Here is a 25494-nt window from a genome sequence, read left to right on the forward strand (position 1 = left end):
AACGTTGGGTGATCCTGGAGGCCACAGGAAGGTTCTGGAGGCCCCTGAGGTGTCCTGGAGGCCATGGGCAGGTTCTGGAGACCATGGGTAGGTTCTGAAGAACGTTGGGTGATCCTGGAGGCCATGGGGAGGTTTTGGAGGCCATGGGCAGGTTCTGCAGCCCCCTGGAGGCCCCGTGGTCCCCCAGGGTGTCTCAGAGCCCCTCGGGGCGCTGGTACTGCCAGAAGGCGATGTCCCCGTCGTCCCCGCAGGTCGCCAGCAGCCCCGCGTGCCGCGGGTGCCAGGCCACCCCGTTGACGTCCTGCGCGTGCGCCCGCGGCACGTGGGCGGCCAGGCCGAACGTCACCGGGGACAGCGGCGACGCCGGGGACACCTCCTCGAACACGCGCACGGCGTCGTCACCGCACGCCGTGGCCACCGCGCCCGTCAGGTGGCACCTGGGGACAGACAGGGGACAGCTGGGGACACGGGGACAGGGACAGGGACAGGTGACAGCTGGGGACACAGGGACAGGGACAGGTGGCACTTGGGGACATGGACAGGGACAGGTGACACTTGGGGACATGGACAGGGAACAGGTGGCACTTGGGGACAAAGGGACAGGGACAGGTGACAGCTGGGGACACAGGGACAGGTGGCACTTGGGGACATGGACAGGGACAGGTGGCACCTGGGGACACAGGGACAGGTGGCACTTGGGGACATGGACAGGGACAGGTGGCACCTGGGGACACGGGGACAGGTGGCACTTGGGGACATGGGGAAGGGACAGGGAGGGGACAGGTGGCACCTGCGGGGACACGGACAGGGGACAGGTGGCACCTGGGGACACGGGGAAGGGACAGGGAGGGGACAGGGACAGGTGGCACTTGAGGACACGGACAGGGGACAGGTGGCACCTGGGGACATAGACAGGGACAGGTGGCACCTGGGGGCAAAGGGAAGGGACATGGAGGGGACAGGGACAGGTGGCACCTGGGGACACAGGGACAGGGGACAGGTGGCACCTGGGCAGGGGACAGAGACAGGGTCAGGGAGGGGACAGGGACACAGGGAGGGGACAGGGAATAGGTGGCACCTGGGGGCAAAGGGACAGGGGACAGGTGGCACCTGTAGGGCACAGAGACAGGGAGAGGATGGTGGCACCTGGGGGGACACAGGGACAGGATCATGGACGGGACAGGTGGCACCTGGGCAGGGGACAGGGACACAGGGAGGGGACAGGTGGCACCTGGAGTCATAGAGGGGACAGGGGACAGGTGACAGCTGGGGGTACAGGGAGGGGCCAGGTGGCACCCAAAGGTGTCACTGGGATGGTGGCATCTGGAGGGGCACGGGGGTAATGGGGAGGGAGCAGGGCCCCAGCGAGGTGTCCCCAATGTCCCCAGTGTCCCCGGTGCTCACCAGGCCACGTCGTAGATGCTGCGTCCGTGGTACCCGGACAGGGTGCACACACACTGCCAGCTGTGCTCCGAGCCACCGTCTGGAGACAGTGGGGACATTGGGGACACAGCGGGGACAGTGGGGACAGCGGGGACACAGCGGGGACATTGGGGTGTCCACCCCCGCAGGGTGCAGGCATTGCTGCAGGACACCTGTCCCTGTCCCCATCCCTGTCCCCCGTCCCCAACTCCTGATCCCTGTCCCCGTCCCCTGTTCCCATCCCCATCCCTGTCCCCAATGTCCCCAATGTCCCCAATGTCCCCAATGTCCCCATGTCCCCATCCACGTCCCCAGTGTCCCTGTCCCTCACCGTGTCCGTCCTGGCGCTGCCACACGCGCAGGGTGCGGTCATCGCTGCAGGACACCCATCCCTGTCCCCAATGTCCCCATGTCCCCATGTCCCCAATGTCCCCATCCATGTCCCCAATGTCCCCATGTCCCAATGTCCCCATCCATGTCCCCATGTCCCCTGTCCCTCACCCTGTCCCTGTCCCCATGTCCCCAGTGTCCCCATGTCCCCAATGTCCCCAATGTCCCCAATGTCCCTGTACCTCACCCTGTCCCTGTCCCCATGTCCCCAATGTCCCCATCCATGTCCCCAATGTCCCCATGTCCCCAATGTCCCCTGTCCCTCACCCTGTCCCTGTCCTCATGTCCCCATCCGTGTCCCCAATGTCCCCATGTCCCCAGTGTCCCCATCCACGTCCCCAGTGTCCCCAATGTCCCTCACCCTGTCCCTCTTGGCGCTGCCACACGCGCAGGGTGCGGTCATCGCTGCAGGACACCAGTCCCTGTCCCCATGTCCCAGTGTCCCCAATGTCCCCAATGTCCCCATCCATGTCCCCATATCCCCAACGTCCCCAATGTCCCCATGTCCCCATCCATGTCCCCATGTCCCCAATGTCCCCAATGTCCCTCACCCTGTCCGTCCTGGCGCTGCCACACGCGCAGGGTGCGGTCATCGCTGCAGGACACCAGGCGCTGGCCCGAGCGCTCCCAGGCCACCGCCCACACGGTGGACGTGTGACCCTCCAGGGTGGCACAGCACACCCAGTCGTCCTCGTCCTCGCGGTACAGGCGCACCGTGTCATCGTAGCTGGCGCTGGCCAGCAGCTGGGGACACAGGGGACATTGGGGACATTGGGGACATTGGGGACATCGGAGACATTGGGCCCATTAGGAACATTGGGGACATCAGGGACATTGGGGACATTGAGGACACAGAGGACATTGGGGACATCAGAGACATTGGGGACATTGGGGACAGGGATCACACCGTGTCATCGTAGCTGGCGCTGGCCAGCAGCTGAGGACACAGGGGACATTGGGGACATTGGGGACATGGGGACATTGGGGCCATTAGGGACATTGGGGACATTGGGGACATCAGGGACATGGGGACATTGGGGACAGGGATCACACCGTGTCATCGTAGCTGGCGCTGGCCAGCAGCTGGGGACAGCAACAGGGACATTGGGGACATCGGGGACACAGGGGACATTGGGGACACAGAGGACATTGGGGATATTGGGGACATCGGGGACATTGGGGCCATTGAGAACACGGGGGACGTTGGGGACAGCAATGGGACCCTGGCAGGATTTGGGGGGTCTTTGGGGTCCCTGTGGGAGTTTGGGGTATCCCAGGGGTGTCCCAAGGGTGTCCCAGGTGTCCCCAGCACCCCCAGATGTGTCCCCAAGCCCCCCTAGGTGTGTCCCCAGGTGTCCCCAGGTGTGTCCCCAGGTGTGTCCCCATGTCCCCCCAGGTGTCCCCGGGTGTTCCCAGGTGTGTCCCCATGTCCCCAGGGGTCCCCATGTCCCCCCATGTCCCCCCATGTCCCCAGTACCTCCTGGCTCGGGTGCCACACCACGTGTTTGACGTCCTGCGTGTGGGCGCTCAGCACACTGACACACTCGAACTCCTGCTCCTCCTCGTCCACTGCGGGGACAGCCAGGGGACAGCCACGGTCAGGGGACATGAGGGGACATGAGGGGACACAGGGACAGTGAGGGGACACAGGGGACAGTGAGGGGACACAGGGACAGTAAGGGGACAGTGAGGGGACAGCGAGGGGTCACAGGGAACACAGGGACAGTGAGGGGACAGTGAGGGGACATAGAGACAGTGAGGGGACACAGGGGACAGTGAGGGGACACTGAGGGGACAGTGAGGGGTCAGGGACAGTGAGGGGACACAGGGACAGTGAGGGGACACTGAGGGGACACTGAGGGGACACAGGGGACACAGGGGTCAGTGAGGGGACAGTGAGGGGACACAGGGGACACGGGGGACATGAGGGGACACAGGGACACTGAGGGGACAGTGAGGGGTCACAGGAGTCAGTCAGGGGACACAGGGGACAGTGAGGGGACACAGGGACAGTGAGGGGACAGTGAGGGGTCAGTGAGGGGACACTGAGGAGACACAGGGACAGTGAGGGGACACGGGGACAGTGAGGGGTCACAGGGGTCAGTGAGGAGTCACAGGGGTCACAGGGGTCAGTAAGGGGACACGGGGACACTGAGGGGACAGTGAGGGGACAGTGAGGGGACACAGGGACAGTGAGGGGTCACAGGGGTCAGTGAGGGGTCAGGGGTCAGGCTCACCCTCCCACACCCAGACGCTCTTGTCGCGGCTGCAGGTGGCCAGCAGGGACCCCGAGGGCGCCCAGGCCACCGCCTTGACCTCGTTCTCGTGTCCCTCCAGCGTGGCCACCACCTGTGGGGACAGGGACGGTGACAGGGGGGACACCGGGGACAACGGGGACACAGGGGACAACGGGGACACAGGGGACAAAGTGGAGGTGACGCAGGGGACAATGGGGGCACCCAGGTGATAGAGGTGACACGGATGACACTGGGATGACAGGTGACACAGGTGACACTGAGGTGACACAGGTGACACAGGTGACACTGGGATGACAGAGGTGGCACAGGTGACAATGGAGGGACACAGGTGACACAGGTGACACTGGGATGACAGAGGTGACACAGATGACATTTGGATGACAGGTGACACAGATGACACTGAGATGACACAGGTGACACAGGTGACACTGAGATGACAGAGGTGACACTGAGATAACACAGGTAACAGAGGTGACAATAGAGGGACACAGGTGGCACAGATGACACAGGTGACAGAAGTGACACAGGTGACACTGGCATGACAGAGGTGACACAGATGACACTGGGATGACAGAGGTTACACAGGTGACACAGATGACGCTAAGATGACACAGATGACACTGAGGTGACAGGTGACAGAGGTGACACAGGTGACACTGGGATGACAGAGGTGACACGGGTGACACAGGTGACAATGGAGGGACACAGGTGACACAGGTGGCAGGGTGGCAGTGCCCACCTCGAAGCCGTGCTCGTGCTGCCGCCACACGCAGGTGGTGCCATCGAAGCTGGCCGAGGCCAGGAAGTGCCCGCACGGTGACCAGGCCACGCGGCGCACGGTGCGCTGGTGCCCGTCCGCCAGCACGGCGCAGCACGCCCAGCCCGAGCCTGGCACGGGATGGGGATGGTGAGGGGACACCAGGACAGGGCCCTGCCAACCCTGCCAGCCCTGCCTGGCACGCCCAGCCCAAGCCTGGCACGGGGACACGGGGACGGTGAGGGGACAGTGAGGGGACACCGGGACAGGGCCCTGCCAGCACCGCCAGCACGGCGCGGCACGCCCAGCCCGAGCCTGGCACCGGGACATGGGGACGGTGAGGGGACACCGGGACAGGGAGGGGACACCGGGACAGGGCCCTGCCAGCCCTGCCCGGCACGCCCAGCCCGAGCCTGGTGTGGGGACAGCGAGGGGACACCGGGACAGACACGGGGTCAGGTCCCGCTGAGCCCCGTGTCCAGCCCGGTCCGCCCGTACTGTCGGGCCCCACACGCGCACGGTCCAGTCCCGTTCCCATTCCCATTCCCGTTCCCATTCCCGGTCCCATTCCCGTTCCCGTTCCCATTCCCATTCCCATTCCCATTCCCATTCCCGGTCCCGGTCCCCGCTCACCCTCCCGGCCCCACACGCGCACGGTCCGGTCCCATTCCCACTCCCATTCCCGTTCCCGGTTTCCCCGTTCCCCGCTCACCCTCCCGGCCCCACACGCGCACGGTCCGGTCCCGTTCCCGTTCCCATTCCCATTCCCATTCCCGGTCCCATTCCCGGCCCCGTTCCCATTCCCGGTCCCGGTTTCCCCGGTCCCCGCTCACCCTCGCGGCCCCACACGCGCACGGTCCGGTCCCATTCCCGTTCCCATTCCCGTTCCCGGTCCCGGTTTCCCCGTTCCCCGCTCACCCTCGCGGCCCCACACGCGCACGGTCCGGTCCCATTCCCGTTCCCATTCCCGTTCCCGGTCCCGGTTTCCCCGTTCCCCGCTCACCCTCGCGGCCCCAGACCCGCACGGTCCGGTCCCCGCCGCAGGACGCCAGCAGGGCCCCGCTGGGGCTCCAGGCCAGGGCCCAGCAGCGGGACTCGGGGTGCGCCGACACCCGGCACAGCAGCGACAGCGCCTCGGGCATGGCGGCACCGGAACCGACACCGGCACCGGAACCGGAACCGACACCGGCACCGGAGCGGACAGGAAGCGGAACAGAAGCGGAAGCGGAAGCGCGGCCGGGCGGGGCGGGGCCGTGAGGAGGGCCCGGAGCCGCTACCGGGGCCCGGCGGGGACGGGATCGGCACCGGCACCGGCAGCGCCTGTCCCGGGATCGGCACCGGCACCGCCTGTCCCGGGGCCGGGCTCAGCGCGTTCGGAGCGACCGGGACCGGTGTCAGAAACCACTGCCGGTGAACCCGGGGCGGGTGTCGGGGTCCGGAGCCGGTACCGGTGATCCCAGGGCCAGTACCGGTTATCCCGGAGGGGTGTCCGGGTCCAGGAACCGGTACCGGCTATCCCGGGGCGGGTGTCGGTGACGCGGGGAGGGTGCCGGGAATCGGGAACCGGTACCGGTTATCCCGGGGCAGTGCCAGGGGTCCCGGAACCGGTACCGGTTATCCCGGGGCAGTGCCAGGGGTCCCGGAACCGGTACCGGTTATCCCGGAGGGCTGTCGGGGGTCCCGGAGCCTGTAGCAGTGACCCGGAGCGGGTGTCGGTGACGCGGGGAGGGTGCCGCGAGTCGGGAACCGGTACCGGAGATCCCGGGGCCGGTACGGGGTATCCCGGGGCGGGTGTCAGTGAGCCGGTACCGGTGATCTGGAGCGGGTGTCCATTACCCCAGTCCCGGTTCTGGTGACCCAGGGCCGGTGTCCGTAACCCCGGTACCGGTTCCGTTCCTGGTTCCAGTCCCGGTCCCAGTGCTGGTGCTAGTTCTGGTTCCAGTGACCCAGGGCCGGTGTCCATAACCCCGGTCCCGGTGCCGGTTCCAGTTCCCATTCCCAGTCCCGGTTCCGGTGACCCAGTGCCGGTTCCAGTTCCGGTCCCGGTGCCAGTCCCAGTGCCAGTTCCATTCCCGGTTCCAGTCCTGGTTCCACTCCCGGTTCCAGTCCCAGTCCCGGTGCCGGTTCCATTCCCGGTTCCAGTCCCGGTGTCCATAACCCCGGTTGCAGTCCTGGTTGCAGTCCTGGTGCCGGTTCCATTCCTGATTCCGGTACCCCAGGGCCGGTGTCCATAACCCTGGTTCCATTCCCGGTTCCATTCCCGGTTCCAGTCCCGGTTCCGGTCCCCCAGGGCCAGTGTCTATAACCCCGGTACCAGTTCCATTCCCGGTTCTGGTTCCAGTCCCGGTGTCCGTAACCCCGGTTGCAGTCCTGGTGCCGGTTCCATTCCTGGTTCCGGTGCCCCAGGGCCTGTGTCCGTAACCCCGGTGCCGGTTCCAGTCCCGTTCCCGGTGCCGGTTCCGGTGCCCCAATCCCGGTGTCCATAACCCCGGTGCCGGTGCCGTCCCCATTCCCGGTACTGGTGCCGGTTCCAGTCCCAGTTCCGGTGCCCCAGTCCTGGTGTCCGTAATCCCGGTCCCGGTGCCAGTTCCATTCCCGGTTCCGGTTCCAGTCCCGGTGTCCGTAACCCCGGTTCCATTCCTGGTTCCAGTCCCAGTTCCGGTGCCAGTCCCGGTGTCCGTAACCCCGTCCCCGTTGCCGCCATGTACTCGGGGGGCGCGGCGGGCGCGGTGCCCGCGCGGCGCCGGGGGGCGCTGCCCAAGCAGCCGGAGCGCAGCCTGGCGTCGGCGCTGCCGGGTGCCCTGGCCGTCACCGCGCTCTGCACCGCGCTGGCCGAGCCCGCCTGGCTGCGCATCCACGGCGGCACCTGCGCCCGCCAGGAGCTGGGCGTGGCCGACGTGCTGGGCGCCGTGCAGCCCGAGCTGCTGCGAGGTGAGCGGGGCGGGCTTCCGGAACGTTCTGGGGGGTGCTGGGGGGTTCTGTGTCCTTCTGGAACATTCTGTGGGGTTCCGTGGGGTTCTGTGAGGTTCTGTGTCCTTCTGGAACCTTCCACGGGTTCTGTGGGGTTCTGTGGGGTTCTGTGCCCTTCCAGAACATTCTGTCCCTTCTGTGTCCTTCTGTGTTCTTCCGGAACCTTCCGGGGGTTCTGTGGGGTTCTGTGTCCTTCCAGAACCTTCCGGGGGGTTCTGTGTCCTTCTGTCCCCTTCCAGAACCTTCTGTGCCTCTCCTGTGTCCTTCTGTTCTATTCTGGAACCTTCTGTCCCTTCCAAGAACCTTCTGTGCCCTTCCGGAACATTCTGTCCCTCCTGTGTTCTTCTGTGTCCTTCCGGAACCTTCCAGGGGGTTCTGTGGGGCTCTGTGTCCTTCTGTGCCATTCTGTGCCCTTCTAGAACATTCTGTCCCTTCCTGAACCTTCTGTGTCCTTCCGTCCCGTTCTTCTGTCCCTTCTGTTCTGTTCCTTCTGGAACCTTCTGTGGCCCTTCTGTGTCCTTCTGTCCTTCCATGAACCTTCTGTGCCCCTCCTGACTCTTCCATATCCTTCTGTGCCCTTCCAGAACATTCTGTCTCTTCCTGAACCTTCTGTGCCCCTCCTGTGTCCTTCTGTCCCCTCCTTCTGTCCCTTCTGTTCTGTTCCTTCTGGAACCTTCCGTGGCCTTCTGTGTCCTTCTGTGCCCTTCTAGAGCCTTCTGTGGCCTTCTGTCCCCTTCCAGAACCTTCCATGCCCTTCTGTCCCTTCCAGAACCTTCTATGCCCTTCCAGTCTTTTCTGTTCCCTCCAGAACCTTCTCTCCTCTCTCTTCCTCCTCCTCCTCCTCCCCATTCCTGTGGAATTTCCCGTTCCCATTTTTCCAGCCTTGCTCCTCATCCTTAATTAACGATTCACCTCTAATTAACGAGTCACCCCTAATTAATGAGCCATTCCTAATCAATGAGCTATCCCTAATTACAGGGATTGCCTCAAAGGGGTGTTGGCATTTAAAGGAATGTTTGGATTTGTTGCCCCCAAAATCCTCCCAAAAATCCCAAAAAATCCCCAAAAAATCCCCCAAAATCCCCCCAAAAATCCCCCAAAACCCCCCCAGAAAATCTTCCCAAAATTCCCCCAAAAATCCCCCAAAATCCTGAAAAATTCCCAAAAAATCCCCCAAAATCCCCCAAAAAATCTTCCCAAAATCCCCCCAAAATCCCCAAAAAATTTCCCAAAATCCCCCCAAAAAATCTTCCCAAAATCCTCCAAAATTCCCCTTATCCACCTTAAATTTCCAATTTTTTTTTTGTGCAAAAAATCAGATTTTTTTGTGCAGAAACTCGGATTTTTTTGTGCAAAAAATCAGATATTTTTGTGCAGAAACTCGGATTTTTTTGTGCAGAAACTTGGATATTTTTGTGCAAAAAATCAGATTTTTTTGTGCAGAAACTCGGATATTTTTGTGGAAAAAATCCAATTTTTTTGTGCAGAAACTCGGATTTTTTTGTGCAAAAATCAGATTTTTTTTGTGCAGAAACTTGGATATTTTTGTGCAAAAAATCTGATTTTTTTTGTGCAGAAACTCGGAATTTTTTGTGCAAAAAATCAGATTTTTTTGTGCAGAAACTCAGATTTTTTTGCCGAAAAATCCGATTTTTTCGTTAAAAAATCCAATTTTTCTTTTCTCTAACCCCGTTTTTTCCCATTTTTCCCCCAGATTTCTGCATGAACCCGCAGACGGTGCTGCTGCTGAGAGTCATTGCTGCTTTTTGCTTCCTGGGCATCCTGTGCAGCCTCGGAGCTTTTCTGCTCGACGTTTTTGGGCCCAAACACCCGGCCCTGAAAATCACCCGGCGCTACGCCTTCGCCCACATCCTCACAGGTGAGGGAGCCTCAAAAATACCCAAAAAATAAAAAAAAAATGGTGAAATTCCGCCCAAAAATACCCCAAAAATTAAAAAAAAAAAGTGGTGGAATTCCACCCAAAAAATCCCCAAAATAAAAAAAAAATTGTGAAATTCCACCCAAAAATACCCCAAAAATTAAAAAAAATAGTGGTGGAATTCCAGCCAAAAATCCACCCAAAATTGGAAAAAAAAATGGTGAAATTCCACCCAAAAATACCCCAAAAATTTAAAATAAAAGGGGTGGAATTCCAGCTGAAAATCCGCCCAAAATTGAAAAAAAAAAGGTGAAATTCAACCCAAAAATACCCCAAAAATTAAAAAAAAAAGTGGTGGAATTCCACCCAAAAATCCCCACAGAATTAAAATTTTTGCCCTATTTTTCTTGGGTTTTTTCCCCAATCTAACCCATTTTTTCCCCAGTTTTTCTCGGATTTTTTCCCAATTTTCCCCAAATCTAATGGAATTTTCCCCATTCCCAGTCCTGCAGTGCGCCACGGTGATCGGGTTTTGCTCCTGGAGACCCCAGACCCCAAACCCACCCCAGTTTTACCCATTTTTTGATGTCTTTTTTCCCCAATTTTCCCCAATTTAACCCATTTTTCTTGGGATTTTTCTTGGGTTTTTTTCCCATTTTTTCCCCCATTTTTCTTGGGTTTTTTCCCCATTTTTTCCCGGGTTTTATTCCCATTTTTCCCCAATTTCCCCCATTTTTACCCCATTTTTTCTTGGGTTTTTTCCCCATTTTTTTCCCCAATCTAACCCATTTTTACCCAGTTTTTCTTGGGTTTTTTTCCCCATTTTTTCCTCATTTTTCTTGGGTTTTATTCCCATTTTTACCCCTTTTGTCTTGGGTTTTTTCCCCCAGTCTAACCCATTTTTTCCCCAGTTTTTCTTGAATTTTTTCCCAATTTTTTCCCCAATCTAATGGAATTTCCCCATTCCCAGTCCTGCAGTGCGCCACGGTGATCGGGTTCTGCTACTGGGCCTCAGAGCTGCTCCTGGAGACCCCAGACCCCAGACCCAATTTCCCCCAATCTAACCCATTTTTACCCCATTTTTTTTGGGATTTTTCCCCATTTTTCCCCAAATCTAACTGAATTTCCCCATTCCCAGTGCTGCAGTGCGCCACAGTGATCGGGTTCTGCTACTGGAAACCCCAGACCCAAACCCCAAACCCACCCTGGTTTTACCCATTTTTACCTCATTTTTTGGATGTTTTATTCCCATTTTTCTTGGGTTTTTTTCCCAAATCTAACGGAATTTCCCCATTCCCAGTGCTGCAGTGCGCCACGGTGATCGGCTTTTGCTCCTGGAGACCCCAGACCCCAATTTTCCCCAATGTAACCCATTTTTACCTCATTTTTTGGATGTTTTATTCCCATTTTTCTTGGTTTTTTTCCCCAAATCTAACGGAATTTCCCCATTCCCAGTGCTGCAGTGCGCCACGGTGATCGGCTTTTGCTCCTGGACCTCAGAGCTGCTCCTGGAGACCCCAAACCCCAAACCCACCCCAGTTTTACCCATTTTTGGATATTTTTTTTTCCCAAATCTAACAGAATTTCCCCATTCCCAGTCCTGCAGTGTGCCATGGTGATTGGGTTTTGCTACTGGAGACCCCAGACCCCAAACCCCTAACCCCAAACCCACCCCAGTTTTACCCATATTTCTGAAGTCTAACCCATTTTTACCCCATTTTTCTTGTGTTTTTTCCCATTTTTTCCCCAAATCTAACGGGATTTCCCCATTTTTTAGTCCTGCAGTGCGCCACGGTGATCGGGTTTTGCTACTGGGCGTCGGAGCTGCTCCTGGCGCAGCAGCAGCAGCACAAGAAGTACCACGGCTCGCAGGTGTTCGTCACCTTCGCCGTCAGCTTCTACCTGGTGGCGGGCGCGGGCGGCGCCGCCATCCTGGCCACGGCCGCCAACCTGCTGCGGCACTACCCCAGCGAGGAGGAGGAGCAGGCGCTGGAGCTGCTCTCCGAGATGGAGGAGGCCGAGCCCTACGCGCCCGACTACGACGTGGTCAACCAGTTCCAGCCGCCGCCCGCCTACACGCCGTGAGGGAGGTGTGGTGGTGGCCACCAAGATGGCGGTCATCGGGATGGGGGCCACCAAGATGGCGGTCATCAGGATGGGTGGTCAGTGTGATGGGTGGTCACCTTGATCCTGGTCATCGTGATGGGTGGTCATCTTGATCCTGGTTACCATGATCATGGTCATCATGATGGTGGCCACCATGATGGCGGTCATCGTGATGGGGGCCACCAAGATGGCGGTCATCGTGATGGGTGGTCATCATCATCATGGTCATTATGGCGGTGACCACCATGATCCTGGTCACCTTGATCCTGGTCATCATGATCACCATGATCCTAGTCATCGTGATGGGTGGTCACCTTGGTCCTGGTCATCGTGATGAGGGCCACCAAGATGGCGGTCATCGTGATGGGTGGTCACCATGATCATGGTCACCATGATCACCATGATCCTGGTCATCATGATGGGTGGTCATCTTGATCCCAGTCACCATGATCACCATGATCCTGGTCATCGTGATGGGGGCCACTAAGATGGCGGTCATCGTGATGGGTGGTCATCTTGATTGTGGTCATCATGATGGGTGGGCACCTTGGTCCTGGTTACCATGATCATGGTCATTGTGGTGGTGGCCCCCATGATCATGGTCACCTTGATCCTGGTCATCATTATGGTGGCCACTGTGATGGCAGTCATTGGGATGGAGGCCACCATGATCATGGTCAACTTGATCCTGGTCATCATGATGGTGGCCACCCTGATCTCAGTCACCATGATCACCATGACCCTAGTCATCATGATGGGTGGTCACCTTGACTGTGGTCACCATCATCATGGTCATCGTGATAGGTGGCCACCCTGATCGTGGTCACCTTGCTCCTGGTCACCATGATTGTGGTCACTGTGATCCTGGTCATCACGATGGTGGCCACCATGATGCTGTTGGACCGTCATTGGGGTGGGGGACGTGGTGTGGGAGGGTTGGGTGGGGAGATGTCAGGAGGTTCTTCCAGGGGAGGATCTGTCCAGGTGGATCCCAGGAGATGTTCCAGCAAAGGACTGGTCTGGATGGACATGGGAAGTTCTTCCAGGGGAGGATCTGTCCAGATGGATCCTGGGAGATGTTCCAGCAAAGGGTTTGTCCAGGTGGATCTCTGGAGGTTCTTCCAGGGGAGGATTTCTCCAGGTGGATCCCAAGAACTCCTTCAACAAAGGGTTTCTCCTGGTGGATCCCAAGCCTGTTCCAGGGAAGGATTTTCCAGGTGGATCCCAGGAGATGTTCCAGCAAAGGACTGGTCTGGATGGACATGGGAAGTTCTTCCAGGGGAGGATCTGTCCAGGTGGATCCTGGGAGATGTTCCAGCAAAGGGTTTGTCCTGGTGGATCTCTGGAGGTTCTTCAGGGGAGGATTTCTCCAGGTGGATCCCAGGAATTCTTCCAACAAAGGATTGGTCTGGATGGACACGGGAAGTTCTTCCAGGGGAGGATCGGTCCTGGTGGATCCCAAGAACTCCTTCAACAAAGGGTTTCTCCTGGTGGATCCCAAGGCTGTTCCAGGGAAGGATTTTCCAGGTGGATCCCAGGAGATCTTCCAGGGCCTCGATCCCGGAGTTGGTTCCGGGGCTCTCCTGCTCCAGGTGGGTTTTCCTGGACTGAGAACTTTGCGATCCACAATTCCCAATGGAATGAGAACTTTGGGATCTCCATGGACTGAGAAGTTTGGGATCCCCAATTCCCAACGAATTGAGAACTTTGGGATCCCCAATTCCCAACGGCTCCAGAACTTTGGGATCCCCAATTCCCTGTGGATCAGGAACTTTGGGATCTCCATGGACTGAGAAGTTTGGGATCCCCAATTCCCAGCAGGTTGAGAACTTTGGGGTCTCCATGGGTCGAGGACTTTGGGATCAGGAATTCCCAATGGAATGAGAACTTCGGGATCCCCAATTCCCCACAAACTGAGAACTTTGGGATCCCCAATTCCAAATGGATCCAGAACTTTGGGATCCCCAATTCCCAACGAATCAGGAACTTTGGGATCTCCATGGATCCAGAACTTTGGGATCCCCAATTCCCAGCAGGTTGAGAACTTTAGGATCCTCCTGGAATGAGAACTTTGGGATCTGGAATTCCCAATGGCTTGAGAACTTTGGGATCCCCAATTCCCAACGGAGTGAGAACTTTGGGATCTCCATGGATCCAGAACTTGAGGATCCTCCTGGAATGAGAACTTTGGGATCTCCATGGACTGAGAACTTTGGGATCCCCAATTCCCAACAAATCGAGAACTTTGGTATCCCAATTCCTAATGGATCAGGAACTTTGGGATCTCCATGGATCCAGAACTTTGAGGTCCCCAATTCCCAGCAGGTTGAGAACTTTAGGATCCTCCTGGAATGAGAACTTTGGGATCTGGAATTCCCAATGGCTCGAGAACTTTGGGATCCCCAATTCCCAATGGATCCAGAACTTTGGGCTCCCCCATTCCCCACCTCTCCCCCCTTTTCCCACATTTTCTCCCCATATTTAAAAATTCGGGAATTCCCATCCCCTTTTTTTCCCACCCCCCCATGGACATTCTGCACTTTATTCCAGGCTCTGGGAATTCCGGGATCGCCTTTTTTTTTTGGATTTTTTTGGGATCATCCCACAAAATTTGGGAATTTTTGGCCTCCCTGAGAAATCGGGATGAGCCCTGCTGGAAAAACCCGGAGCTTTTATGCAAACCCCTCACTCCCATCCCATTTTTTCCTCCCCACAAAATTCCCAATTTTTTTTTTTCCCAGAAATTTTTGGGGTCAAAACAAAAAAAAAAAAGGAAAAAAATCCCATCAGGATTGAAATTCCCAACAAAATTCCCATTCCTAAAACGCTTTGGCTCAGGGGGGATTTTTTTTAGGGAATCTCCTGAATTTTTAGGGAATTTTAACTCCTTGGAGGTCCTGATGCTTTTATCCCGATTTTCCTGCTTTTATCCCAATTTTCCCGCTTTTATCCCCATTTTCCTGCTCTTTTTTTTCCCATTTTTTTTCTTCCCCCTGGCTATGCAAGAGCTCCCCCCCGGGATGGAAATCCCAGAAAAATCCTGGAAAAATAAAAAATTCCATGAAAAAAGAAAAAAAAAAAATCCCAGGAAAGGCTCGGGGGAAAAATCCCAGGATTTGGGAAAAGCTTTGGGATTCCCTGGATATGCAAAGAGGGCGCCAATAAATCTGTGGAAAATGGGATTTTCTGAGAGAATTCCCAAAAAAAAAAAAAATTCGGGGATTTTGGGATTGGATGTGGGATTTGGGGGAATAAAGGGGGGAAAGAGATTGGGGGCGTGGCTGGGAATGGGGAGGGGTGGAGCCTGAAAAATGGGCTGGATCCCATAAAAACTGGAATGGATCCCATAAAACTGGGCGAAATCCCCAAAAAAATGGAATAGATCCTAAAAATAATGGGCTGGATCCCATAAAAACTGGAATGGATCCTAAAAATAATGGGTTGGATCCCATAAAAACTGGAATGGATCCCATAAAACTGGGTGAAATCCCCAAAAAATGGAATGGATCCTAAAAATAATGGGCTGGATCCCATAAAAACTGGAATGGATCCCATAAAACTGGGCAAAATCCCCAAAAAATGGAATGGATCCTAAAAATAATGGGCTGGATCACGTAAAAACTGGAATGGATCCCATAAAATGGGGCTGGATCCCAAAAACCCGGGGTGGATCCCATAAAAGTGGGCGGGATCCATAAAAATTCCCGCCCTTGATTCCCCCTGCAGGGGGCGTGGCCCCACGCAAGCCCCGCCCCAAACGTCCCCACCCACCCAAGCCCCGCCCCTTTCCCTTCGCCCTTGCGCCCTCTCTTCCTGTACCATGCACCGGTGGGCGTGGCTTCCCCTCGGCAGCCAATCACCGCGCGAGGCGGCGCTGCTCGGACCAATGGGAAGGCCGGAACATCCCAGACCCCACAGCGCCTCATAACAACACCAAAAACCCCCGAAAACCCCCAAAAACCCCAAAAAATGCCCTAAACCACCCCCCCACGCCATAGCGCTTGGGGGGGCGTGGCCACGCACAAGCCCCGCCCACCTCTTCGCCCGCATCTCCCTCTCACCCTCACACCCCTTTCCGGTATCACGCGCTGCTGGGCGTGGCTTCGTCCCCTTTAACCAATCACCGCGCGGGGCGTTGCAGCGGCGACCAATAGCGGCGCGGCGCGCGGCGATGACGCGCTGGAGCGCGACGCGCGGCGCGGCGGGGCCGGCATGTGGCGGCCGCTGGCCGCGCTCGCCGCCCGCGGCGCCACCGGAGGCACCGGCGGGGCCTCCCCCGGAGCCGCCCCCGGCCCTGCGCCGCTGCCGCTGCTGCTGGCGCTGCTCGGCCGCCACTGCGCCTGCGGGACGGTGCGCCGGGCCCGGCAGCGCGGCGGGCCCGGAGACGCGGCCCGCGGTACCGGGAGAGGAACCGGCAGCGGCGGCTCCGGGAGCGGCGGCGGCTCCGGGCGCGGCCGCTGGGGAGGCTCCCGGGGTCGGTGCGGGTTGGGAGCGCCGCGGGGCGCCCTGATGGCCGCGATCGGTGCCGGGGCCTTCGTGTGGGACGGGCAGCGCATCGAGGAGGAGGAGCTGAGGCGGTGAGCGGGAAACACCGGGAATAACACCGGGAATTACGGGGATAACACCGGGAATAACAACGGGAATAATGGGAATAACATTGGGAATAACGGCGGGAATAATACCGGGGATAATGGGGATAACACCGGAAATACCGGCGGGAATAATACCGGGAATAACGGGGATAACACTGGGGATAACACCGGGAATAACACCAGGAATAACGGTGGTGATTATGGGAATAACAACGGGAATAATAACGGGGATAACACCGGGAATAATGATGGGGATTATGGGAATAACATCGGGAATAATAACGGGAATTACAGGGATAATACCGGGAATAATACCGGGAATAATAGGAATAACAGTGGGAATAATATCGGGGATAATGGGGATAACACCGGGAATAATAATGGGAATAATACCAGGAATAATAATGGGAATAACGACGGGAATAATACCGGGAATAACGGGGATAACACCAGGAATAACACCAGGAATAATAACGGGAATACCGGGAATACCGGTGGGAATGGGGGGAACATGGGGATCCCGGCAGTGCAGCGTGCGGGATGCGACGCTGGGGATGGGATATCGGGGATAACCCCCGGGCTCTGGCCCCGCTGTGCATTAACCGTTACCCGCAGGTCGGCGCAGGCGCTGCAGCAGCTCGAGGACCCGGCGGCGTTCCCGGAGCAGGAGCGGGGCTGGGAGCCGGTGATGCAGCGGGAACGGTTCCGCCTCTGGCGCCGGCCCATCCCCGGCTCGGCGCTCTTCCAGTACCGGGGTGGGCAAGCCCAAATACCCGAATTCCTGACATCCCAAATTCCTGAAATCCCCAATTCCCGAATTCCCCAATTCCTGACATCCCAAATGCCTGAATTCCCAAAATCCCCAATTCCCAAATTCCCGAATTCCCGAGTTCCCAAATTCCCCAATTCCCAAAGTCCTCCCCAATTCCTGACATCCCAAATTCCCAAAGTCCCCAATTCCCGAATTCCCAAAGTCCCAAAATGCCAAAGTCCCCAATTCCTGACATCCCAAATTCCCGAATTCCCGAATTCCCAAATTCCTGAAATCCCCAATTGCCAAAGTCCCAAATTCCCAATTCCCAAAATCCCAAAGTCCCGAATTCCCAAAGTCCCAAAGTCCCCAAAGTCCCGAGTTCCCAAAATCCCCAATTCCCAAAATCCCAAATTCCCCAATTCCCGAATTCCCAAAGTCCCAAATTCCCCAATTCGCAAAATCCCCAATTCCTGAAATCCCAAATTCCCAAAATCCCCAATTCCCAAAGTCCCAAATTCCTGACATCCCAAATTCCCGAATTCCCAAATTCCCCAATTCCTCAAATCCCAAATTCCCAAAGTCCCAAAATCCCAAAGTCCCAAATTCCCGAGTTCCCAAAATACCCAAATTCGCAAGTTCCCAAAATCCCCAATTCCCAAAGTCGCAAATTCCCAAAGTCCCAAATTCCCGAGTTCCCAAAACCCCCAATTCCGACATTCCAAATACCTGAATTCCCAAAATCCCCAATTCCTGAAACCCCGAAATCCCAAATTCCCAATTCCCCAATTCCCAAAGTCCCAAAATCCCAAAGTCCCCAAATTTCTGACATCCCAAATTCCTGAATTCCCAAAATCCCCAATTCCCAAAATCCCTGAAATCCAGGAATTCCTGAATTCCCAACTTCCCCAAATCCCTGAAATTCCCAAATTTTTGGATTCCTGGGATCCCTCAATTCCCAGGATCTGCTGATTTTGGGGATTTTTGGGATTTTTTTTTGATTTTTGGGATTTGCTGATTTTTGGGATTTTTGGGATTTTTTGGGATTTTTGGGATTTGCTGATTTTTGGGATTTTTTGGGATTTGCTGATTTTTGGGATTTTCCCGCAGTTTTCGGCTCCTACACCGACGTCACTCCCAGGCAATTCTTCAATGTCCAGGTGAGCGAAATTCCCAAAAATTCCCAAAAATTCTTGGAATTCTGGCCAGGATTTGGCTCAGAATCTTTGGGAATTCTGGATGGATCCCAGAAAAAAAACCTTGGAAAAATCCCCATTTTTGATCCCATCCTGGAAAACTCCCATTTTTAACCCATCCCAGGAATTCCTGATCCCGTTCTTCCCAAAATTCCCAGAAATTCCCAGAATTTCCCCCGAGGGATTTCTGGGATCAGGGTGGGGGAGAGGGGAAAGGAATTTTTTCCCTGATTTTTATGGAATTCCAGGAGTTTCCCCATCCCTGAAAAATTCTGGAATTCCAGGATTTATTCCCAGGTTTTTTCCCAATCCAAATTTCTCACGATTCCCTGGAATTCCAAGATTTCTTTCCATCATTCCCGATCCCGTTTTTCCTGGAATTCTGGGATTTATTCCCGGATTTTTCCCCAATCCAAATTTCCCAGGATTCCCTGGAATTCCAAGATTTTTTTCCATCATTCCTGATCCCATTTTTCCTGGAATTTTGGGATTTATTCCCGGATTTTTCCCACATCCAAATTTCTCAGGATTTGCTGGAATTCCAGGATTTCTTTCCGTCATTCCCAATCCCATTTTTCCTGGAATTCTGGGATTTATTCCCAGGTTTTTTCCCAATCCCATTTTCCCAGAATTTCCCCGTTATCCCGTTTTTTTTGCTGGGATTTCCCTGCCCGTTTCTCCGGGATTTTTCCGGGAATTTTTCCGGAATTCCGGGATTTTTTGGGATATTCCCAGCTGGACACCGAGTACCGGAAGCAGTGGGACTCGCTGGTGCTGAAGCTCGACGTGGTGGAGCGGGACCCGGCCACGGGATCGGAGGTGATCCACTGGGTCACACAGTTCCCGGTGAGAAATCTGGGAATTTGGGATCCATTGGGAATTTGGGATTGGGAATTTGGGATCAGAGGGGATCCACTGGGTCACACAGTTCCCGGTGAGAGATTCGGGAATTTGGGGATTTGGGATTGAGGTTTGGGATCCACTGGGTCACCCAGTTCCCGGTGAGATTGGGGATTGGGAATTTGGGATTGGGAAACATCTGGGATTGGGGATTTGAGGTTTGGGATCCAATGGGTCACCCAGTTCCCGGTGAGAAATCTGGGAATTTGGGAATTTGGGATTGGGAATTTGGGATCTGGGATTGGGGACTGAGGTTTGGGATCCACTGGGTCACCCAGTTCCCAGTGAGAAATTCGGGAATTTGGGGTTTGGATTTGGGAATTTGGGATCCACTGGGTCACCCAGTTCCCGGTGAGAGATTTGGGAATTTGGGATTGGGAATTTGGGGTTTGGGATCTAGGATGGGGATCTGAGGTGATCCATTGGGTCACGCAGTTCCCGGTGAGAAATTCGGGAATTTGGGATCTGGGATTTGGGGATTGGGAATTGGGGTCTGGGATTTGGGGTCTGGGATCTGGGATTGGGGTTTGGGAATTTGGGGTTTGGGATTTGGGATCTGAGGTGATCTACTGGGTTACACAGTTCCCGGTGAGATTTGGGATTGGGGATTGGGAATTTGGGATCTGAGGGGATCCATTGGGTCACAGAGTTCCCAGTGAGAAATTCGGGAATTTGGGGATTTGGGATTGGGAATGGGGTCTGGGATTGGGAATTTGGGAATTTGGGATCTGAGGGGATCCACTGGGTCACCCAGTTCCCGGTGAGAGATTCGGGAATTTGGGATTGGGGATTGGGGATTGAGGTTTGGGATCCATTGGGAAATTGGGATCTGGGATTTGGGGTTTGGGATCAGGAATTGGGATTTGAGGTTTGGGATCCAATGGGTCACCCAGTTCCCGGTGAGAAATTTGGGAATTTGGGGGTTGGGATCCACTGGGTCACACAGTTCCTGGTGAGAGATTTGGGATTTGGGATCAGGGATTGGGATCAGGATCAGGGATTTCGGGATCGGGATCAGGGATCGGGATCAGGGATCGGGATCAGGATTGGGATCAGGATTTGGGATCAGGGATTGGGATCAGGATCAGGGATTTCGGGACCCCGCCCGTTGCCGTTGCAGTACCCGATGTACTCCCGGGATTACGTTTACGTCCGGCGCTACAGCGTCGACAGCGACCGCAACCTGATGGTGCTGGTGTCCAGGTGGGACAGGAAAACCCCAAAACCCCTGGAATCACCCCAAAAACCCCATGGAATTACCCCCCAAAAACCCCATGGAATTCCCACAAAAACCCATGGAATTCCCAAATAAACCCATGGAATTACCCCAAAAACCCCACGGAATTACCCCAAAAATCCCTGGAATTCCCAAATAAACCCCCTGGAATTACCCCAAAAACCCCTGGAATTACCCCAAAACCCCCTGGAATTACCCCAAAAACCCCATGGAATTACCCCAAAAACCCCACCAGAATTACCCCAAAAACCCCATGGAATTACCCCAAAAAAGTCTCATGGGATTCCTGAAAAATCCCCCACAGAATTTCCAAAAATCCCTCATGGAATCCCCAAAAAACCCCACGGAATTACCCCAAAAACCCCATGGAATTCCCAAATAAACCCCCATGGAATTCCTGGACAAAAATCCCCCTACAGAATTCCTACAAATTCCCCTGGAATTCCCAAAAAAAATCCCCAAAAAAACCCCACGGAATTCCCGGGAAAAAAAAAAAACCTTGGAATTACTACGAGTTCTGGGATAATTCCCAGATAATTCAGGATAATCCTGGAATTCCTACAAGTTCTGGGATAATTCCCAAATAATTCAGGATAATTCAGGGATAATTCCCAGAGAATTCAGGATAATTCTGGGATAATTCTGGATAATTCTGGAATAATTCCCAGGTAATTCAGGATAATCCTGGAATTCCTACAAGTTCTGGGATAATTCCCAGATAATTCTGGATAATTCTGGGATAATTCCCAGGTAATTCAGGATCATTCTGGAATTCCTACAAGTTCTGGGATAATTCCCAGATAATTCGGGATAATTCCCGGATAATTCCTGGATAATTCAGGATAATCCTGGGATAATTTTGGGATAATTCCGGATAATCCGGGTGATCCCCCAGGGCCGTGGAGCATCCCGGCATTCCCGAGGACCCCGAGCACGTCCGGGTCCGCAGCTACGAATCGCACATGGTGATCCGGCCCCACCGCGGCTTCGACGAGGTGGGAACCCAAAATCCCGGGAAAAATGGGGAGAATCCTGGGAAAACTGGGGAAAAATCTGGGGGAAAATCCTGGGAAAATTGGGGGAAAATCCTGGGAAAATTGGGGGGAAAACGGGGGGAAATCCTGGGAAAACTGGGGAAAAAATCCAGGAAAAATTGGGAAAAAGTTCTGGGAAGGTCACAGGAAAAAATCCTGGGAAAACTGGGGAAAAATAATGGGAAAATCACAGGAAAAAATGGGGAAAATTCATGGGAAAATTGGGAGAAAAACTGGGGAAATTTGGGAGAAAAACTGGGGAAAATCCTGGGAAAATTGGGGAAAAATCCAGGAAAAATTGGGAAAAAAATCTGGGAAAGTCACAGGGAAAAATCCTGGGAAACTTGGGAGAAAAACTGGGGAAAATCCTGGGAAAATTGGAGAAAAATCCTGGGAAAATTGGGGAAAAATCATGGGAAAACTGGGGGAAAATCCTGGGAAAATTGGGGAAAAAACTGGGGAAAAATAATGGGAAAATTGGGGGGAAAACTGGGGAAAAATCCTGGGAAAATTGGGGGGAAAATTGGGGGAAAATCCTGGGAAAATTGGGGGGAAAAATTGGGGGGAAAACTGGGGAAAAATCCTGGGAAAATCACAGGAAAAACTGGGGGAAAAGCCTGGGAGAATTGGGGGAAAAATTGGGGAAAAATCTGGGGAAATTGGGGGAAAAATCCTGGGAAAATTGGGGGAAAAACTGGGGATAAATCCTGGGAAAATTGGGAATAAAACTGGGGAAAATCCTGGGAAAAATCCTGGGAAAATTGGAGAAAAATCCAGGAAAAATTGGGAAAAAATTCTGGGAAAGTCACAGGGAAAAATCCTGGGAAAATTTGGAATAAAACTGGGGAAAATCCTGGGAAAATCACAGGAAAAACTGGGGAAAAATCCAGGAAAAATTGGGAAAAAGTTCTAGGTCACAGGAAAAAATCCTGGGAAAATTGGGAGAAAAATTGGGGAAAATCCTAGGAAAATCCTGGGAAAACTGGGGGAAAAATCCAGGGAAAATTGGGGAAAAACTGGGGGAAAATCCTGGGAAAATTGGGGGAAAATCACAGGAAAAACTGGGGAAAAATCCTGGGAAAATTGGGAGAAAAACTGGGGAAAATCATGGGAAAATCACAGGAAAACTGGGGAAAAATCCAGGAAAAAATCCTGGGAAAATTGGGAGAAAAACTGGGGATAAATCCTGGGAAAACTGGAGAAAAATCCTGGGAAAATTGGGGAAAAATCATGGGAAAATCTCAGGAAAAACCGGGGGAAAATCACAGGAAAAACTGGGAAAAATCGTGGGAAAATTGGGGAAAAACTGGGGAAAAATCATGGGAAAATCTCAGGAAAAATTGGGAAAAAAATTCTAGGTCACAGGAAAAAATCCTGGGAAAATTAGGAGAAAAACTTGGAAAATCACAGGAAAAACTGGGGAATAATCCTTGGAAAATTGGAGAAAAATCCAGGAAAAATTGGGAAAAAATTCTGGGAAAGTCACAGGGAAAAATCCTGGGAAACTTGGGAGAAAAACTGGGGAAAATCGTGGGAAAATCACAGGAAAAATTGGGGAAAAATAATGGGAAAATTGGGGAAAAATCCAGGAAAAATTGGGAAAAAGTTCTGGGAAAGTCACAGATAAAAATCCTGGAAAAAACTGGGGAAAATCCCAGAAATTCCTGTTAAATCCCAGGATTTTGGGGTCGGTTCTAGGAGTGGAAAAAACCTCAAAAGATGGGAAAAAAAAACACCAAAAAAAGGGGAATTTTAGGGGGAATTTTTGGGAATTTTGGGGGAAATTTTTGGGAATTTTTGGGAATTTGGGATCTGGGGGTGGTTCCTGGGCCAGGGATTTTTGGGATTTTGGGGAATTTTGGGAATTTTGGTGTTTTTTTCCAGAATGGCTTCGATTACCTGCTGACGTACAGCGACAACCCCCAGACCGTGTTCCCGCGCTACTGCCTCAGCTGGATGGTGTCCAGCGGTGAGAATTCCCAAAAAAACCCCAAAATTCCCCAAAATTCCCGGGAAATCCTGGGGAAAAGGAGGGGGGAAGAGAAGGGAAAAATGGGGGAAAAAATCAGAAAAAAAAATTGGGAAATATGGTAAAAATTGGAGGGAAAATGGGAAGTAATGGAGGAAAAATTGGGTAAAAAAATGGGAATTTTTTATTATTTTTTATGAGTTTCGGGAGAAGCTGCACTGAGGAGAAAGGGAAAATAGGGAGAGAAAAGGGAAAAATCAGAAAAATTGAATTTTCTGGTTTTGGGGAAAAAAAGATAAAAATTGGGGGAAAAGTGGGAGAAATTGGGAAAAATGGGAGGAAAAATGGAGAAAAAATGGGAACAAATAGGGGAAAAAGAGAGGAAAAAGGATAAAAATTGGGGAAAAAATGGGAGGAAAATGGAGAAAAAATGGGAAAAAATTGGGGGAAGAGGATAAAAAAATTGGGGAAAAATGGGAGGAAAATGGGAAAAAATTGGGGGAAGAGAATAAAAAATTGGGGAAAAAATGGGAGAAAAAATGGAGAAAAAATGGGAAAAAATAGGGGAAAAAGAGAGGAAAAAAGATAAAAATTGGGGAAAAAATGGGAGGAAAATGGAGAAAAAATGGGAAAAATTGGGGGAAGAGGATAAAAAAATTGGGGAAAAATGGGAGGAAAATGGAGAAAATTGGGAAAGAATTGGGGAAAAAATGGGAGGAAAATGGAGAAAAAATGGGAAAAATTGGGGAAAAAATGGGAGGAAAATGGAGAAAAAATGGGAAAAATTTGGGAAAAAAATGGGAAAAACTGGGAAAAAAAGAAAATCAGGGGAAATTTGGGAGAAGGGTTTCCCACATTGTGGGGTCCCCAGGGATGCCGGAGTTCCTGGAGAAGCTGCACTCGGGGAAAAAGAGAAAATGGGGAGGGAAAAGGGAAAAAAATGGGGAAAAAATAGGAGAAAAATGGGGAAAAAATTGGGGAAAAATGGGAGGAAAAAAGATAAAAATTGAGGAAAAAATGGGAGGAAAATGGAGAAAAAATGGGAAAAATTTGGGAGAAAAATGGGGAAAAATTGAGAGAAAAATGGGGAAAAAATGGGAGAAAAATGGGAAAAAAAGGAAGAAAAATGGGGAAAAAAATGGGAAAAACTGGGAAAAAAAAGAAGAAAATCAGGGGAAATTTGGGAGAAGGGTTTCCCACACTGTGGGGTCCGCAGGGATGCCGGAGTTCCTGGAGAAGCTGCACTCGGCGGCGCTGAAGGCCAAGAAGATGGAGCTGGAGCTGAGGGATCACCTGAGCCCGGCCAAGGGCCCCGAGCCCCGCGGGGCCGCCCAGCACCTGGAGTACGCCTGAGGGAAACAGCTGGGAAACAGCTGGAAAACGGCTGGAAAACGGCTGGAAAATGGTGGGAAAACAACAGGGAAACAACCACAAAATGGCGGAAAAACGACCACAAAATGGCGGGAAGAAAGAAAGAAAATGGCGGGAAAACAACCACAAAATGGCGGAAAAAAAACTTCAGAAAATGGCGGGAAAACAACGGGGAAACGACCACAAAATGGCGGAAAAACAACCACAAAATGGCGGGAAAACCATCAGAAAATGGCGGGAAAACAACGGGGAAACAACCACAAAATGGCGGAAAAACCCTTCAGAAAATGGCAGGAAAACAACGGGGAAACGACCACAAAATGGCGGAAAAAATGACCACAAAATGGCAGAAAAAAACCTTCAGAAAATGGCGGGAAAACAACGGGGAAACGACCACAAAATGGCGGAAAAAACCCTTCAGAAAACGGCGGGAAAAACGACCACAAAATGGCGGGAAGGAAGAAAGGAAAATGGCGGGAAAACGGAAGGAAAAATGGCGGGAAAAATTCCGCCAGGAAAACTTTGGGAATGGATGGGGGAAATGGCAGCAATAAACTGGGAGAAAAAAAATAAAAAACAAAAACTCTGGGGGGGTTGTACCAGAAGCACTGGAAATAAAAAATCCTAAAAATTGTCCTGGAAATATTGGGAATAAATTTGGG

At 53.4% G+C, this 25494-nt stretch overlaps 3 protein-coding genes across 8 annotated transcripts; 2 read left to right on the forward strand and 1 right to left on the reverse strand.

Annotated features, from left to right (window-relative positions):
* Nucleotides 1-44: 44 nt before the first annotated feature.
* Nucleotides 45-6045, reverse strand: CIAO1 (cytosolic iron-sulfur assembly component 1). Its single transcript, XM_074559020.1, has 7 exons — nucleotides 5831-6045; nucleotides 4810-4958; nucleotides 4050-4161; nucleotides 3290-3381; nucleotides 2364-2556; nucleotides 1405-1483; nucleotides 45-437 (listed from the first exon to the last, which is right to left on the reverse strand). The coding sequence occupies exons 1-7, from the start codon at nucleotides 5967-5969 to the stop codon at nucleotides 194-196; spliced, it is 1008 nt and encodes a 335-aa protein (XP_074415121.1). The 5' UTR covers nucleotides 5970-6045; the 3' UTR covers nucleotides 45-193.
* A 5-nt stretch (nucleotides 6046-6050) lies between these two features.
* On the forward strand, nucleotides 6051-13510 carry TMEM127 (transmembrane protein 127). 5 transcript variants are annotated; one of them, XR_012583787.1, is made up of 6 exons: nucleotides 6051-7758; nucleotides 9512-9676; nucleotides 11454-11791; nucleotides 11869-12818; nucleotides 12898-12923; nucleotides 13310-13510. XR_012583787.1 is itself a non-coding variant. In XM_074559022.1 (5 exons), the coding sequence occupies exons 1-4, from the start codon at nucleotides 7530-7532 to the stop codon at nucleotides 11759-11761; spliced, it is 702 nt and encodes a 233-aa protein (XP_074415123.1). In that variant the 5' UTR covers nucleotides 6051-7529; the 3' UTR covers nucleotides 11762-11791; nucleotides 11869-13510. The 5 variants fall into 5 exon arrangements, 2 of the variants coding, with proteins under 2 accessions (XP_074415123.1, XP_074415122.1); XR_012583785.1 differs by having other exon boundaries at nucleotides 11869-13155; XR_012583786.1 differs by having other exon boundaries at nucleotides 11869-12923.
* A 2440-nt stretch (nucleotides 13511-15950) lies between these two features.
* Nucleotides 15951-25105, forward strand: STARD7 (StAR related lipid transfer domain containing 7). Of its 2 annotated transcripts, XM_074559316.1 has the most exons (9): nucleotides 15951-16359; nucleotides 16990-17129; nucleotides 18236-18285; nucleotides 19057-19140; nucleotides 19229-19255; nucleotides 20342-20424; nucleotides 21354-21453; nucleotides 23377-23461; nucleotides 24678-25105. In XM_074559316.1, the coding sequence occupies exons 1-9, from the start codon at nucleotides 15995-15997 to the stop codon at nucleotides 24812-24814; spliced, it is 1071 nt and encodes a 356-aa protein (XP_074415417.1). In that variant the 5' UTR covers nucleotides 15951-15994; the 3' UTR covers nucleotides 24815-25105. The 2 variants fall into 2 exon arrangements, with proteins under 2 accessions (XP_074415417.1, XP_074415416.1); XM_074559315.1 differs by lacking the exon at nucleotides 19229-19255 and having other exon boundaries at nucleotides 15952-16359; nucleotides 19057-19167; nucleotides 24678-25103.
* Nucleotides 25106-25494: the final 389 nt, after the last annotated feature.

This window comes from Zonotrichia albicollis, chromosome 26 (assembly GCF_047830755.1).
Source record: "Zonotrichia albicollis isolate bZonAlb1 chromosome 26, bZonAlb1.hap1, whole genome shotgun sequence".
NCBI classification, from domain to species: domain Eukaryota; kingdom Metazoa; phylum Chordata; class Aves; order Passeriformes; family Passerellidae; genus Zonotrichia; species Zonotrichia albicollis.

Bases quoted from the DNA above. Each gene is read 5' to 3' on its own strand.
- CIAO1 (XM_074559020.1), bottom strand. From the start codon at position 5,969: ATGCCCGAGGCGCTGTCGCTGCTGTGCCGGGTGTCGGCGCACCCCGAG. The intron at 4,959-5,830 runs GTGAGCGGGGAA...ATCCCGTGCCAG, and splicing joins GCGGGTCTGGGGCCGCGAGG to GCTCGGGCTGGGCGTGCTGC. The intron at 3,382-4,049 runs GTGAGCCTGACC...CTGTCCCCGCAG, and splicing joins GAGCGTCTGGGTGTGGGAGG to TGGACGAGGAGGAGCAGGAG.
- TMEM127 (XM_074559022.1), top strand. From the start codon at position 7,530: ATGTACTCGGGGGGCGCGGCGGGCGCGGTGCCCGCGCGGCGCCGGGGG. The intron at 7,759-9,511 runs GTGAGCGGGGCG...TTTTTCCCCCAG, and splicing joins GCAGCCCGAGCTGCTGCGAG to ATTTCTGCATGAACCCGCAG. The intron at 9,677-10,646 runs GTGAGGGAGCCT...CCCCATTCCCAG, and splicing joins CTTCGCCCACATCCTCACAG to TCCTGCAGTGCGCCACGGTG.
- STARD7 (XM_074559316.1), top strand. From the start codon at position 15,995: ATGTGGCGGCCGCTGGCCGCGCTCGCCGCCCGCGGCGCCACCGGAGGC. The intron at 19,256-20,341 runs GTGAGAGATTCG...TTGCCGTTGCAG, and splicing joins ACTGGGTCACACAGTTCCCG to TACCCGATGTACTCCCGGGA. The intron at 23,462-24,677 runs GTGAGAATTCCC...TGGGGTCCGCAG, and splicing joins CAGCTGGATGGTGTCCAGCG to GGATGCCGGAGTTCCTGGAG.